This window comes from Uloborus diversus, chromosome 8 (genome assembly GCF_026930045.1).
Source record: "Uloborus diversus isolate 005 chromosome 8, Udiv.v.3.1, whole genome shotgun sequence".
Lineage (NCBI taxonomy): Eukaryota > Metazoa > Arthropoda > Arachnida > Araneae > Uloboridae > Uloborus > Uloborus diversus.
In genome coordinates this window covers 69,577,139-69,591,910 of record NC_072738.1, presented here as the reverse complement: position 1 = coordinate 69,591,910, position 14,772 = coordinate 69,577,139, and the positions used below count along the sequence as shown (strand labels likewise).

The 14,772-nt window shown below is 31.9% G+C and overlaps 1 protein-coding gene across 3 annotated transcripts in view; it reads left to right on the top strand.

Annotated features, from left to right (window-relative positions):
* Positions 1-13,610, top strand: part of LOC129227658 (scavenger receptor class B member 1-like) — a 53,872-nt gene extending 40,262 nt beyond the window's left edge. For 2 of the 3 annotated variants that reach the window (XM_054862249.1, XM_054862250.1), the window contains exons 11-15: positions 251-369; positions 3,165-3,238; positions 5,365-5,416; positions 5,731-5,892; positions 13,409-13,610. In XM_054862249.1, coding sequence (XP_054718224.1) covers positions 251-369; positions 3,165-3,238; positions 5,365-5,416; positions 5,731-5,892; positions 13,409-13,447 — 446 coding nt within the window. In that variant the 3' untranslated portion in view covers positions 13,448-13,610. Of the gene's footprint in view, positions 1-250; positions 370-3,164; positions 3,239-5,364; positions 5,417-5,730; positions 5,893-10,269; positions 10,336-13,408 lie in introns of all 3 variants that reach the window. The other variant, XM_054862251.1, reaches the window with a different exon arrangement.
* The last annotated feature ends 1,162 nt before the right edge of the window (positions 13,611-14,772 follow it).

Here is a 14,772-nt window from a genome sequence, read left to right as displayed (position 1 = left end):
CATAGCTTTAATAGAAAAGTATTAAGATGATCAATATTCATAAAATTTTATTCTTGATGCTCTCTCATTACATGTATTTTAATTTCATATTAATTTAAAGTGCCCAACTTTGTTTTTGAAGCTTAGTTGATTATACGTAATTTTTTAGTTTCATAATGAATGCTAAAATAAATAAATAGATAAAAAAGGGGGGGGGGGGAGGATTTGAAAACTAGGTGCTGTGCTGAAAAGAGTGGCTTTTTTTTGTCAGGTGCTCCAGTGGTTCTTTCCTTTCCTCATTTTTATTTCGGAGATCCTTCTTATCTTAATGCAGTGGAAGGTCTGCATCCAAACTCATCTCGACACAGCTTTCATATTGACGTGGAACCAGTAAGTAGTGTATTTTATGTTATTTCAGCCCATGTAATTTTATAGGATCTAGTTCAAAACAAAACTTATTACAGCAAAGTCATTCAGAAAATTTTGTATTAGTAATTATCTTAAATTTGTTATTGTGTACTACAAACTACACTTTCAACATATACATGTTCAGTTGTAAACAATAAAGGGAAATGAAGTAATCAAGCATTAACTTGACTTTTCCACAAACAAGCAAAACAAATATGGAAAATATCTTTTGTATGTTGTTTTTATTTGATATTTATATTTTCATCATAATTCACCAGCTTTTGCAATAACAGTCAGTTAAAACTAATCTTCCATGTTTAAATATAATCATATCATTGTCTATATTTTGCAATTTCTGTAGTTTTAAATTTCAGAGTATTTGTGTTAAGTTAGTATTCACATACTCAACATTTTAAAATCTTGCTCAATTATAAATCTTCAAAGGCATTCAATAATTTCACTCGAGTATTTGCATAATTTTGTTTCTACCTTAACAAATGATTGTTAGCCATTTAGTTCATGGAATTATAAGACCACATAATCTCTATGAGATAAAATTTCTTAACATAAGGTTTCCCAAATGAAAAGTGTACATGTGCAATAACCTCAGAATGAATGATTCAATCACAGCGCCACTGCACAAGTATATAAAGGGTTGTATGAGGTATTCATCTCAGATGCCATTCAGTGGTGAAACCTGTTTGCAGTAGAGAAATTGTACAAAAGGAAAGTCCTGCTGTCTATGGATGCATCCACATTGGAACAATGGGCGGTAGTACGATTTCTGGTTGCGGAAGGTGAGTGTAATGCGGACATCTATCACGAATAGTATCAGTGTATGGCAACCACTGTTTAGTTGGTACAGCAGTACACAAGTGGTGTAACAGTTTTCAAGAAGGGCGGCAAACGACATCGGATCTGCCGAGACTGGACCAAGCAGACATTGAGATTACTAATGATTCCATTGCTTTCATTAATGAAATAATCCGAGCTAATTGAAGGATTAAGACCTGCAAAATCAGTGGCAATCTCCGCCTGAGTAAAGGAACCGTTCACACTATCATCCACAAACATCTGCGGTACAATACCCTAACAGGTACTCTAAACAAATTTTGTTGGGAAGTTTTGGAGAACCCCCTGTATAGTTTATACTTGTCACGCTGTGACTTCCACATCTTTGGGCCATTTAAGAGAGCATTACAATGGAAACTTTTCTATTCAGACGATAAAGTGAAAGAAGCACACAGGACTTCCTCAGGAATCAGCCACAATCTTTCTACAGCAAAGGCATCGACCTGCTGCCGTAGTGCTGGAACTTGTGTTTCAATGCCCATGGCAATTTCTTTCGATTTCGTTTTTGAAAGTATTATTTTTATGCAACTGTCCACTTTTTATTTGGGCAACCCTTATACAGGGTGCGGCGAAAAAACCCGGACAAGCAATTTTCCATGTAACTTTTTAAAAAATAAATAAAACACAAAGAAGAATAATATGAGTAGAACTTTAGCAATCGATAAATTAGTTGCAAACTGGCTGTCTTTTGCAGTGATACAGAGGAACAACTGCTAATTCAAATTTTAAGCCAAAGGTCGCAAGTCAGTTACCTTTAATCAATCATATTCCCTCTAAAACAATTGATTTAGAGAGTCCAAACTTTTGTGTACTTAAGGAGACTCTAAAGATGATATCATATCAAAAACAATGCCTTGCACCACTCATTTCTTTTTGGCCGTATGAGCTGTTGTGGAGTCGAATTGAAATGTCCAGTCTCCATTTATGAAGGGCTCTTAGGTCCACAAAAGTACGACAGCTTCTAAAATATCCTTCGGGTTCACTTTTTAATTTATTTTATGGCCCTCATACCCAAAATACCAGGGATTTTTGTTGCTTATGCTGATTCCATCACAGACCAAGCCTGACCTCAGATTTCGGCCATGTTTTTTATTTTCTAAAGTGCTTGGAGTGTCTACAGATCAAATCATATCGTTCTAGTGGTAATGAGTTGGTTAAACGGTAAATCAGTGAAAGGTATCTCTTCCAGCGTGAACTTGTGGCCTCCTCAAACATTTTTGGCATCTTTGGAGTCATGCGAATTTATTTTCTTTAGAGAAAGGCTGAACTTTTTGAAACTTGTAGAGCTTCTGTCAGAGCTCTGTTTTTGCCCTTAGTCACACTTATCGGTCACGAATTCCGGTCTCACAAACGACTTCTCCCATGGAAACCCAACGATTTCTTGAACTCACTTTTGGATTGCCTGACGATTAACGGTAATGTTCACTGTCCGTTTCTTTACACTTTCTGAACCTTGATTGTCATTTCCAAGCCACTTGAAACTGCATACTGCATCAAGTACTGTTTGCCGAGGCACAACAAGCAAACAAGCTGTTATTCTTTTTGGTTAAACATCTTTAAAAATACAGGTCTTTTGCTTAAAATTCTAAGAAAACCGAAAAAACAATACATAAACCAGGAGATACATTGTAAATTATTTTCTAATAAAGTGAGAGACAAAAATAAAGACACTCTTAAAAAAGAAATTAGTTTACTTCCATTCAATGATGCAAACTTTGCCCATTTTTATGTGATAACTTAAAGCTAATAAATGTTTTTTTTTTCTATGCAACTAATCCTTGAAAAATAATTTGAAGTTTTTGAAGTGTCAAGTGTTGAAGTAAATTGCAGCATTTCCCTTTTTTCTTCTGAAATGTATTATTTGTTTTTCATGTTTTGTTAGAAGCAAAATAATGAGCATTAATCAGTGTTTTATTTAATTTCAGAATACTGGTTTCAGCGTTGATGCTCGAGTTAGATTTCAAGTAAATTTATTTGTTCAGAGAGTTCCTGGAATATCGTAAGTTATTTTATTTGATGTCATTAAAATAGAAGTTATGTTACATAGTTGTATGTAACATAACTATGTACTGAGGAATAATTAAAACTTTTCTGACACATTTTAAGATTTTTTTAATCGATGCAACAGTATAGAACAAAAAAAAATTTGTAATATCGCCCTCAGTGTCACTGCAGTTAGGAAATTTAATTCAATTATGAATTTGTAGTTTTTTTCAACAAAATAATTTCCTTAATCTTTATTTTAGTCTCACTACCAAATAGAAAGACCTAGATTATCACGTTTCTGGACGAAATTCTGGATTTAGGTCAATTCCCACTATATATGAGCCCAGGTAAAGCAAGTTAGCCTGCATAGGCCCTAGTTCGGCTGTAATGAGGGTCCAAAATTTCTAGTTTCGCTCCAGAAAAGCAATGGTTTTTCCTTTGAAATAACCCTTTTTTTACTCTTTTCTTCATATTTCATTGCAGTATCGCCCAACTGAATGCATTCACAGTATAGAGCAAATTTCACCATTCCTTCGTTGTACTAACAAGAGACATGACAGATGTAAGGAGAGCAAATATTGTTCTGAAGTTTCAAATTCTGAAGAATATGCTATTGCAGTTCCAGAGCCAAACAAGCAAATTTAGAACCTCCTTGCAGTCGAATTTGAGCCTATACACTCAAACTATTTTACCTGAACTCATATCTAGTACAAATTGACCTAAATCCAGAAGTTTATCCAGATTCGCGACCCTCAAGTTTTTGCCATCTGAACCACAGTGATTTGGAAGCCTCTTGAATTGCAATGGTGTTTGCATTGGAATTTGAAACTTTGGGATAATATCTATGCACTCGAGATTCGGTGTCTCTTGTCGGTACAACAGTAGGGGGGGGGGGGATTTATTCTATGTTGTGAATACATTTAAATGGCTCTAAACTGTAGTGCAAATGCAAGAAAAGCATAAAAAGTTTTTAATTTCAAAGGAAAAACTATTGCTTTCCTGGCCTCAAATAACAATTTTGGACCCCTGTTGCAGCCGACAACTGGGGCCTATACAGTCAAACTGTTTTACATGGGTTCATATCTAGTGCGAACTGACCTAAATTCAGAGTTCCATCCAGATCTGTGACCCCCAAGGCCGTTTGGTAGTTGGCTTGTTTTTTTTCAGTTAGCTGTGTTACTTTGCAGGCTTTGTTTACAATGATTTAGTAATGGTGTTTTCGTAAAAGGAGGAGAGTTTTAGTTGACAGCATACTTATATTTTATGTATCCCAAATCTTTTATTGTAATACTGAAGATTTTTTTTTTTTTTTTTTGCAATAAAACTTGTATGGTTGGTATAAGAATTACAATATCTTGCATTTTGTCCCAGTCAAGATTTTAGATTGTTTTAATTTCGAACCTTGCTGGATATTATCTGTCAGGCTTATGACCCAGGTCCATAATGCCACAAGAATTCATGTTAAAAAACACCTTTTTGATTTCCAGACATTAAATAAGACAAAATTTATTCTGTTCTTTGTCGATAAGTTATTGTTTTTGTTTGAATCTATGAAACAGTCTCTTTTTCTGCATCCTGTAAATCCATCCATTTAAAGGTACAAATTCATGAAAAAGAGCGATTCATTTTTGGCACTTACGAATGGCCACTAATGGTTTCAATTTTTTTTGTAAGTTACATCATTTATTTTTTTAAAAAAACTCCTTTTAAAACATTACCCCCCCCCCCCAACCAATAATGTGCTTTTCCTTTGTCCTTTAAATAACCAATGTTAAAAGTTCAACAAATCCCCTCAAGTTGCACCACTTGCACTAATATGAAGAAAAAGATTGTGTAATGGAAAAGGCAAACATGTGTAAACTGTTTCCTTTTTGAAGAAATTTCCATTCTATATAGTGCTGGAATCAATGCAGTGCAGCTGTAAAACTTTACTACCTTATCGTTTTCGACTAGATATCTTGGCCATTCAACATCTTACTCTGGGGCTGCCCAACAGCAGGTGTTTAGGTCTGTTTTTTGAAAGAGTGAAGGACATGACAAAAATTTATAGTTAACAAATGCTAATTGTTGCAGTAAGTCTTTTTTTTTTTGATGTAGTGGTCAAGTTCTTTTTTGTAACATTGTTTCTTTCTATTTCAGTCAACTTGCGAATGTTCCAAAAGTCATGTTTCCCGTATTTTGGGCCGAAATCGTAAGTACCTACATTTTGCTTTTATAATAGTTGAAGGACCTTTTGAAATAGTAAAGTTTCAGTTTTATGTCATTTTTTTCATGCAATTTTCTTACTACTGTTCAATAAGTTCCAACAAATAGAGATCAAAATTATATCAATTCTTTAAAGAGTGGTAATTTTTAAAAATATTTTCCTTGCATTTTTTTAAAGTCACTTTTTTTTTCACTTTGATTCCTGGAAGCCTGAAAAAGCTATATATTTGTTTTGAGGTGTCAGAACATTTTGAAAAGTATTGATGTACAGAAATTATCTATTTATTTAATTTTTTTCAGGCCTTTTCTTTAACAGATGAATTAGCAAATATTTTTAAAACCAAGATTTACCAGCCAAAAGTGCTAGCATTTTCTTTCATCTTTGGGTGTATTGGGTTGGGAAGCTTCATTTGGGTTCTTGCCATGGTGCTGATGTGTTACTCTAAAAAGGAAAATAAAACGGTATGTTTATTTTTTGTACCTTCATCTTTGGAAACTGACTAATAAATTTGAAATTATTTTTGTTGATTTCTCATTTCAGATTGATTTTTAGTCTTTAAGTCAAAATTAATTATGTCGTGATCATTTGTGTTAAGCTAAAAAAAAAAAATCTATAATTCTTTGAATAAAGATTACCTTTTTCAGTATAATTCAGTTTCATATACAGTAAAGCCTGTAAAATTGACCACCCTTGTAAGTTGACCACCTAAGTCGACTGCTATTTTCAGGCACAAAATTAGATCTATATCAGATGATTCAACCTCTATAAGTTGACCACCTGTTTAAGTTGACCACTAAAGTAGTGCACCACAAGTGGTCAGCTTACACAAGTTTCACTGTAACAACAATAAATGTAATTTCAGAATCTTGAATTTGTTTTGAATGAGCAATGACACAATCTTTTTTAGCCAATTCAAAACCTAAAAAATTTTTGGCTTTAATTTTTACTAATTCCATACTTCAAATATCTTAAAATGCTTCTGTCATGCTTCATTCTCAAAAGTTTTCCTTCAATGCACACATGGAGCCATTATTTTTTGAGGCTAATTTAAACCCTTTGATTCTTTTACAGCAATACCTCTAGTGATGACTAGCATTCTTTTAAACGGCGCACAGCACTCCTTTTGCCTTAAAATGCTTCTTTTAAACTTATTCCAGCATTTTCTTTTAGGGAGCTCTATAAGCCATCATCTTTTGTGGGTAGTTTAAACCAGGGCTGCGGAGTTGGAAGAAAAATCACTGACTCTTGACTCCTGGATTTTGAAATGTCTGACTTTGACTGCAGCTTATTTATTCATTTATTTTCAAATCTCCTTCCTCTCATGGGAAGGGAAAAAACCCTAACAGATATTGAAATTTAACTTCCTTTTTATGAAATTTTGGCATTGTATATTGTAAACATAAGATGCATACAACGTTAGAAATTGAATTTGAAAATCAAATTATCCAATAGTTGCTATTTCTAAAGTGAGATTACTTATAAATCCCATTTTTAAAAAAGTGAAAAGATTAATTTGCTCCTCTTTAATATTTAACAAATAGATGTTGATCAAATTGTGTGCTTTCAATTTTTGAGAGCAGAAACTTGAGAGAGAAAAAAAAACTTTTTTGCTAAGTCAAACTTTTCTTGAGAGGTGGCGGTCCCTCCTCCCCCGGGTGATGCCCATTTGGTGGGTAACACCTCAGCTTAATTTTCGAGTTTGTAAAAATAGAAATACTTTAATTCTGAAGTATTTCTCTGATTTATTATTGGCGAAAATCTTTCCCCAATAATAAATCTTAAATTTCATCTGAAAAATTTCAACAAAAATATTGTTCTATACTGCAGGGAGAGGTCGAGTACATGTACGTCTAGCGCAAATTTTACACAAAATGTGGCGCTATACAGCTTTGTATCAATAGCATTTACTATGACTAGATTTCTGGGCTCAATTTTTAATTTTAATTTTATTAGCTGCTCTAGAATTAACCTTAATATGAAGTTTTTAGAATTAACTACAATTATTGAGTGTTGTAACCAATGAATCATGTACTGATTTTATTTTGTACTTTTTAGTGATAACCAAGCATTCTTAGATAGTCTTTAGATAAAAAAAAAAAAAATAAAATAAATTTTATTGGATCTTTTGGTTTTGTGCTTTTGTACTAGCACTTATTTGAATTTACCAAGCACCCTCAGAAGTTTCCCTGACTTGTTCAAGCAAAACATACATTTATTTTACTATTTTATAACTGAGATGGAGGTGAAAAATATATTATTATTTTTCTTTGAAAGTGACTACTTTGAAAATGTTAGGCAACATACATAAATGTTTGCTGACAGTTGCTTATAGTTAAATAAAGTTAAAAAATAAGCAAACTAAGATATGGCGTAGGTAGATGTTAAAGAAAGTTTGATAAACAATCAAGCCAGCTGGTTGCCACAATGAGTTATTTTCTTATTAGTAGGCCTTTATACATGTAATCAAATTAATTGGTAGTCAGTTTTTTAAAAAATGCAAGGAGAGTCAGTGAAAATTAAAGGAAAAAGAAACCTGTAGTCGGAGTCGACATGTTTTCAAACGACTTCGACTCCTCCCCAAAATCAGTCTGAATCCGACTCCACAGCCCTTTTTTTAAACCCTAGATTTCTTAACAATAGTATTACCCGTATGGCTTGCGTGTCTTGTAGCAGAGCACAGAACCTTGTTGCCGACTTGACACGCCCTTTTGCCCACAATGGAAAGTAGATATAAAATGTAGGTTACTAAGTGCAAACTGAAAAGTTTACATATGTAATTTTCTTAAGGTTACCAGAAAAGAACCGTTGATCTAAAGTATTTTTTTGACCTTTTCGATACATTTTGTAAAAACGCCATTTTTTATTTCTATAAAATATTGTTGACAATGCTAACTATTATGTATCAGGATCAGGGTTGTTGGATTTAAATAAACTTGATTATATTCACAATTTAAATTAGGTTGATTAGTTTGTAGAAGTTATAACCTGGCCTGATTATTTGTAATTTGAAAAAATTATTTTGTAATTAAAATTACTTCAAGTATACACTTACTTAATATGCAGAATTTATTCATCTTTACTAATAATAAAGCTGAAAGTCTCTCTGTCGGAGGATGTCTGGATGTTTGTAACGTGTATAGCGCCTAGACCGTTCGACCGATTTTCATGAAATTTGGCACAAAGTTAGTTCGTAGCATGGGGGTGTGCACCTTGAAGCGATTTTTCGAAAATTCGATGTGGTTCTTTTTCTATTCCAATTTTAAGAACAAAAATATCATAAGATGGAGGAGTAAATTACGAAATTATCATAATGTGGAACCGTAACATGGGCGCAAGCCAATTGGCGAGATACGAAATTATCATAACGTGGAACCGTAACATGGGTACAAGCCAATTGGCGAGAAAATTCACCATGCATTATTTGTAAATATACAGGCAAACCAAAAGACCTTGTAATTTTTCTATTACGTGCAAAGCTGTGCGGGTACCACTAGTGTAATAATAAATTTAAAAACTAAGATCAATGATAAAATAGAATTTAAAACAGTTAATTCATTCATTCTTTTAATATTTAGTTATGAGATGGCTATATGTTGAGACTGACAAAAATTGTAAAATTTTAGACACCAGAAATTATTTCTCAAAGTTTATAGGAAGGTTTTATTGTAGCACAGCTTTTGAAAGATTCTTGATGTGAATGATTTAGTTGCCTTGGTTTTTTTTTTAGTCCCCAAGATTTATTGGACTATTGCTACATGCATTTTTGTCAGGCAGCAATCATTTTATTTGTAGATTAATTGATAATCTTTGATAAAAATTAAATAAAATATTTCAACTCTTTACATGCACATATTCTAATAATTGCAGGGTCATGAATTCACAATGCAAAGTATTTGAATGAAGAAACAAGCTGACATTTTTTTTTTGGCAATTTATTTAAATTAACTTTAAAATGAAAATTAATCAAAATTTCAATGTTTGCCAAATATATTCTTCAGATTGTGATATCAGTGTTTCCAGCTGGAAAATGTTCAAAAATAACTATCTTCTTTGTTTAAAACTAATATTTGGAATGATATTCAATTGCAATTTAGTGGTGGCAATAGTGGTTTTAAAAAACAGCTTAGAGCATTATTTGTAACTAATGTAAAATTTAGGTTATCCATTTAATTTAAAAACCTACATCAATTCTTCCAATTATGGCTTAGGTTAAACATATATTCTAACTTATAAACCAACCATTTTTTGTTAACTGTTTATTTTCAAGTATGAATGTTTCAGTGTATTTTCCTCTACACATATTCAATTGCTAAGCAATTTATTCCAGTAAATTTATTAAAAAATTTCTGAAAAAAACTCATGTAAAGAATCTATTTGAAGTATACCGTAAGAAAAAAAGGCATCTTCAACTTAAAAAGTTTTTTTTAATAAATATTTTAGCACTGGAAATACTTTTATGGTGCTAAATTTTATAACTAAAGGGAAAGAGTGGCAATTAATAACAAAATGTATTCCAATTATGAAAGGTGAAGAAAAAGCTTGTTGCCTTCAAATTTTAGGCCAATAAGTACAAAACAACAAACATTACGGATCTTGTTAAAATTATTGTTATTATATTAGTTTTTTTAAAATAATGATTAGTTTTTTAAAATTCTTCTGGTACCTTGATATTCCTTTGGTAGTCGAACAATCTGAATGTACAAGTCTATAAGCAATTTTAATGTTTAAGAAATAATAAAATTTTGTCACTTGACTATTCCTCTCAAAACTTTTCTGTAAGTATGGAAAGGATAATTTGAAAAATATTGCATTGGCCGAACAAATATTATTTTCTTTAGATATCCCCTGCCTCAACCAGATAGTGTGATCGTCAAATAGAATGCTGCGACCGAGAATCCTGTCCGGTACGTAAGCTGTATGAATAATTTCGTCATTTTGCACTTGAGAGGAATAAAAGAAAAAAATGTTTATTGTGTTAAATCCTTAAGAAAAACCATACTAAGCTGGCTTTATTTTTTCTTATGCTGCTTCAATTGCATAGATAATTTTAAACTTGTATTGTGCTGTATTGTATGGCTCTTCTGATCCTCTGAGGCCTAAACTATTCCATTGGTTAAAAAAAAGAGCAAGAGCTAACAACTTTTTTGTATGGAATTTAATATGCTGGTAGCATATAATTGTGTGCCCAGGGCCGGATTTAGAAGTGTGGAGGCCCCGGGGCAATGAAAGAGTGCAGGTCCCTAATCAGGGTTCGAAAAGATCGTCATATTTTCGAAAATATCCGATATTTTTGATCAGCACTTTAATAGTAAATACATCCTGAAGTTACTGCTATTTATTTTTTAATATTATTATTTTATAATTTATAGGGGAGAAAAAACTTAAAATTGCTGACCCGTGAAAGTTAGGATATTTTATAAAAAATTTATTGTGGGGCCCCTTTGTTGTGGAGGCCCCGGGGCAGTAGCTCCGCCTGCCCTCCCTTAAATCCGGCCCTGTGTGTGCCCAATGTATCTCAATCTTAGCCATATTTTTTTAGAAAGCAAAATATGTTCTTATGCTAATATGGCTCCAGTATCTGGTGTGAAAAAGCTTTAGTTAAAGTCCTACATAAAATATAATAATCAATGTATCAAAGGAATTTTTCTGTGATGCTAGTTAAACCAGATATTAAAGAAGAAATTAAATTTTAACTATTGCAACACATTTTTCAGCATGTGACTTAAAATATTTTCACCAGGGCTGCAGAGTTGGAGGGAAAATGAGACTCCAGCTCCTGGAGTTTTAGAGTCTTCGAATCTGACTCTGCAACCTTGGCAGAGTTGTGGTCTCGGAGGGCAAACGACCAACTCTGACTCTTATAATTTTAAAGCTTTCGACGTCAGACTCTGCAGCCCTCATTTTGACTTTGTGCATAATGTTTCAGAGCACTTCTTACAGATTGAAAGCAAGCTTAAAATCCGTTAAAAATATCTCTTGATCTTAATCCCAAATATAAATTTTTACAGCAAACAAAACAATTCCAAAATCTCATTTCAATATATATATATATATATATATATATATATATATATATATATATATATATATATATATATATATATATAAAGTGATAATAGCACTTTTCATTGAATTGTTCTTCATGTCGTTCAACATAATTTATAGTCGTTTGTTTTTTTGGAAAAGAAAAAAAAAAAAAAACGTGAAGCAATTTACCCAGTTTATTTTTGAGGCAATTATTTCCTCTTTTTAAAAAGAAATTTATATTTTTAAGACTGAAAAAGCATTTCATTCTGACTGCAAAGTTCTAGAAGTCAGAAATATTAAATCATTTAAAAATTTCGTTAGTTAATTCCCTAACTTGTGCATGGAATTGATCTTCAGTTTGACACTTATTGAATAAAAAATAAACTAAATTATTATTTACTTTTTGTATTTACTAATTTGGGCATACTTTTTATCAGTTTTCTTTTTTAAACTACTGAAAATATGCAAACTAATTACAAGACTTAGTGTAACTAAAGCAAAAGTAGAAGTAAATCAAGGATGTTTGAAAGCTTGCCATTCAGAATTCCATTTAGAAATTTTCAAATAAAAATTTTAAGAAAAATATAATAATTTTATTTATTTGATTATTGATGGAGCGAGAATTGACAGTGGAAATAATTATTCATCTGAATCTCACACCAAAAGAAAAAAGATAGCATTTTTCAAAATATAGTCATCACAAGCGTAAAAAAAAATTAGATGAATTTTTTATTGAGATTTTAGAATTGCATTTTAATAAGGTTATTATGAACAATATTAATATTTATGATTGTCATCGTTGAAGCTTTGATAAGTTTCCTAATATTATGTACAGTATAACTTAGATTTAACAATTTCTTCAATTTAATGATACATTTCACTGGTCCAGATTTAACTGAATTGAATGTAAATGCTCCTTGATTGAACGATAACTTTTTTCAGTCCCTCGGCAATCATTAAATCGGGGTTATACTGTATATGCAAAAGAAAGAAAAAAACCCCTTAAATTATTACAGTCGGCCAAAAAGTCATGCAGTTTTTTCAAACAAACTTGTAAACATTTTATTATCAGTGATGTAATTACCCTCTTCTCAACAACTTGTTGCCGTGAAGTGCACACATTTTCAATCTTTGATTGATAGAAGTTAGATGGCATTTTTATATTGAAATTTTTTTGAGTTTCTTTTTTTTTTTGTCACATATAAATTGGAAAAAAGAAAAATCAGTCATTGAGTGTATTGCTAGGCGAGTGTGGCGGGTAAAGCAGCCCACCACAGCTCATTAATTTTTTAAGGGTTCACCTTGAGTAGTATGGTCTTGCATTATCATGGTTCACCGATCACTCCTTTTCTGCTGATATTCTCACTACAAATTACACCATCTGATTTCCCTGTTTTCCCGATTGCTAAAACACTTTTATATCAGACAAAAACTTGAAAATTTTGCTTGCATCCAAAATGTCATTTCCAGATATTTTGCTCCAAAAATCGATTTTATTTATTCCAGATTGAATATTTGCACACTAGATGGCAAAAAAATGTTAATAAGGGAATTTTTATTGAAAACAAAGTTGAAAAAAAAACTTTTTTAGCAGCCTTAATACTAACCATGAAAATAGTAACTTCATAGATTCCTTTTCTAATAGAATGTAAAACAAGTTTAGTTTCTGAATGAAGAGAGCAATTTTCATGGTTGTCATTTACTCTAGGATTTGCGAAAATTTAGAACTAACTTTGGTAAGCATTACAATTAACATTGATCAACCACTCTTCTGCCCTAATGATAAGTGGAGTACAGTTTAGCACTCTTTACTTAAAATTTTTCTTTTTGTAGAACTATTATTTGATTTTCCTGGTCATTGGAACACAAAATAATTAATGTAATTATAAATTTAAGTGGTTTGATACTAAACATACATATTGAAATAAGTTTAAACCTTTTCTTTTACAGGTAAGAATGCATCCTACCGAAAGAACACCCTTGCTCTAAGAAAAAGAACTCATGTAAAATTATGAAAACATAAGTGGAAAGAATCTCAAAAAGATCTTGTCAAATATTGCCTTGTTTTAAAGCTTGAAATGTTGCAAGTTATTTGTATATTTCACGATTTTATCTTTATACTGTCTTGTTAATAAAAATTTACACTTTTAAAATTTTACATTCCTTTCATCTGGTATTCACTTGGGATTTGACAGAGAGCACAATCAATAATTAATTTGGATTGACTCAATCTGTTCTTTTTGTCAATGAAATCTAAATCATCAAAGCTATTTCACCATTTTTACACGCATGCCATGAAAGCAGTATGGTTGGTAATTTTGCCATCAAAATAGCATTTTTGCCAATGGCAAAGGTAAATCAATGGCAAAAACTAAAAGAATTGGCTGGGGGGGGGGGGGGAACCCACACTAAGTAAAACTTAATATAATTGAGACAAAATCAGAATGTAATAACTGTTATTTAAATAATTCTGAAACAAAAACTTAAAATAGATTGGGAATGATGTTTCAAAAAAATTTTTTTTTTTGCTGTGCAATTTTGAAAAAGCAAAACCCGTATTTTGGGATGAAAAAACAATTGAAAAACATGAAATACACCACCAGCCCAGTCAATTCCAGCCGAGGACTGCAGTTTCGTGTTTATTAGCACTCATCATCCCGGTCTAGGAGTGACTGAGCTGGAGGTGAAAAACCTCTTAAGGAAGCCAAGAGTGTCAAACTAACTGGAGCTAATACAGAATTAGCACTGACCAGACGAGTGACCAAAACAATGGTTCGGTTCTTGAATATTGAAGGCGAGGTAGTTTCATGAAATTATTTATTTTTAAAGTTCTAGTTTTAATATGAGTTATATACTATTTTTTCCATACTGTAGTAAGAGTTGAAGGTATATAAGTTCACTTCTCTACTTTTCATTTTTTATTTCATCAAAAAACAAAATTAGCAGTTTCATTTAATATTTCTCATTATCCTACACTTTTGTTTGAAAATCTCATTTTGTTAACTTTTTTTAGATTAATTTTTAACAGAACCTTCTGAAGTAGATCAACGTGCCTCATGCCTGAGGTACATTGGTTCACATTACGCAAACTTCTGTTGCCGTTTCAGTAATAAATATCCAATATTGTAACTCATTGATTTTTACTGATGTAACATATCGTGGGGTTACAAGTGAAACACACCAAGTCAAAAACATGGTTTAGAGTAAACGCCGATTAAAGATTTTTTGCTTTGTCTACTTTGGTATTGCTATTATTTTATCAAGGAAGTTAAATCACGTTCGGTTTGGTTCAACTTGAATATTGAAGGCGAGGT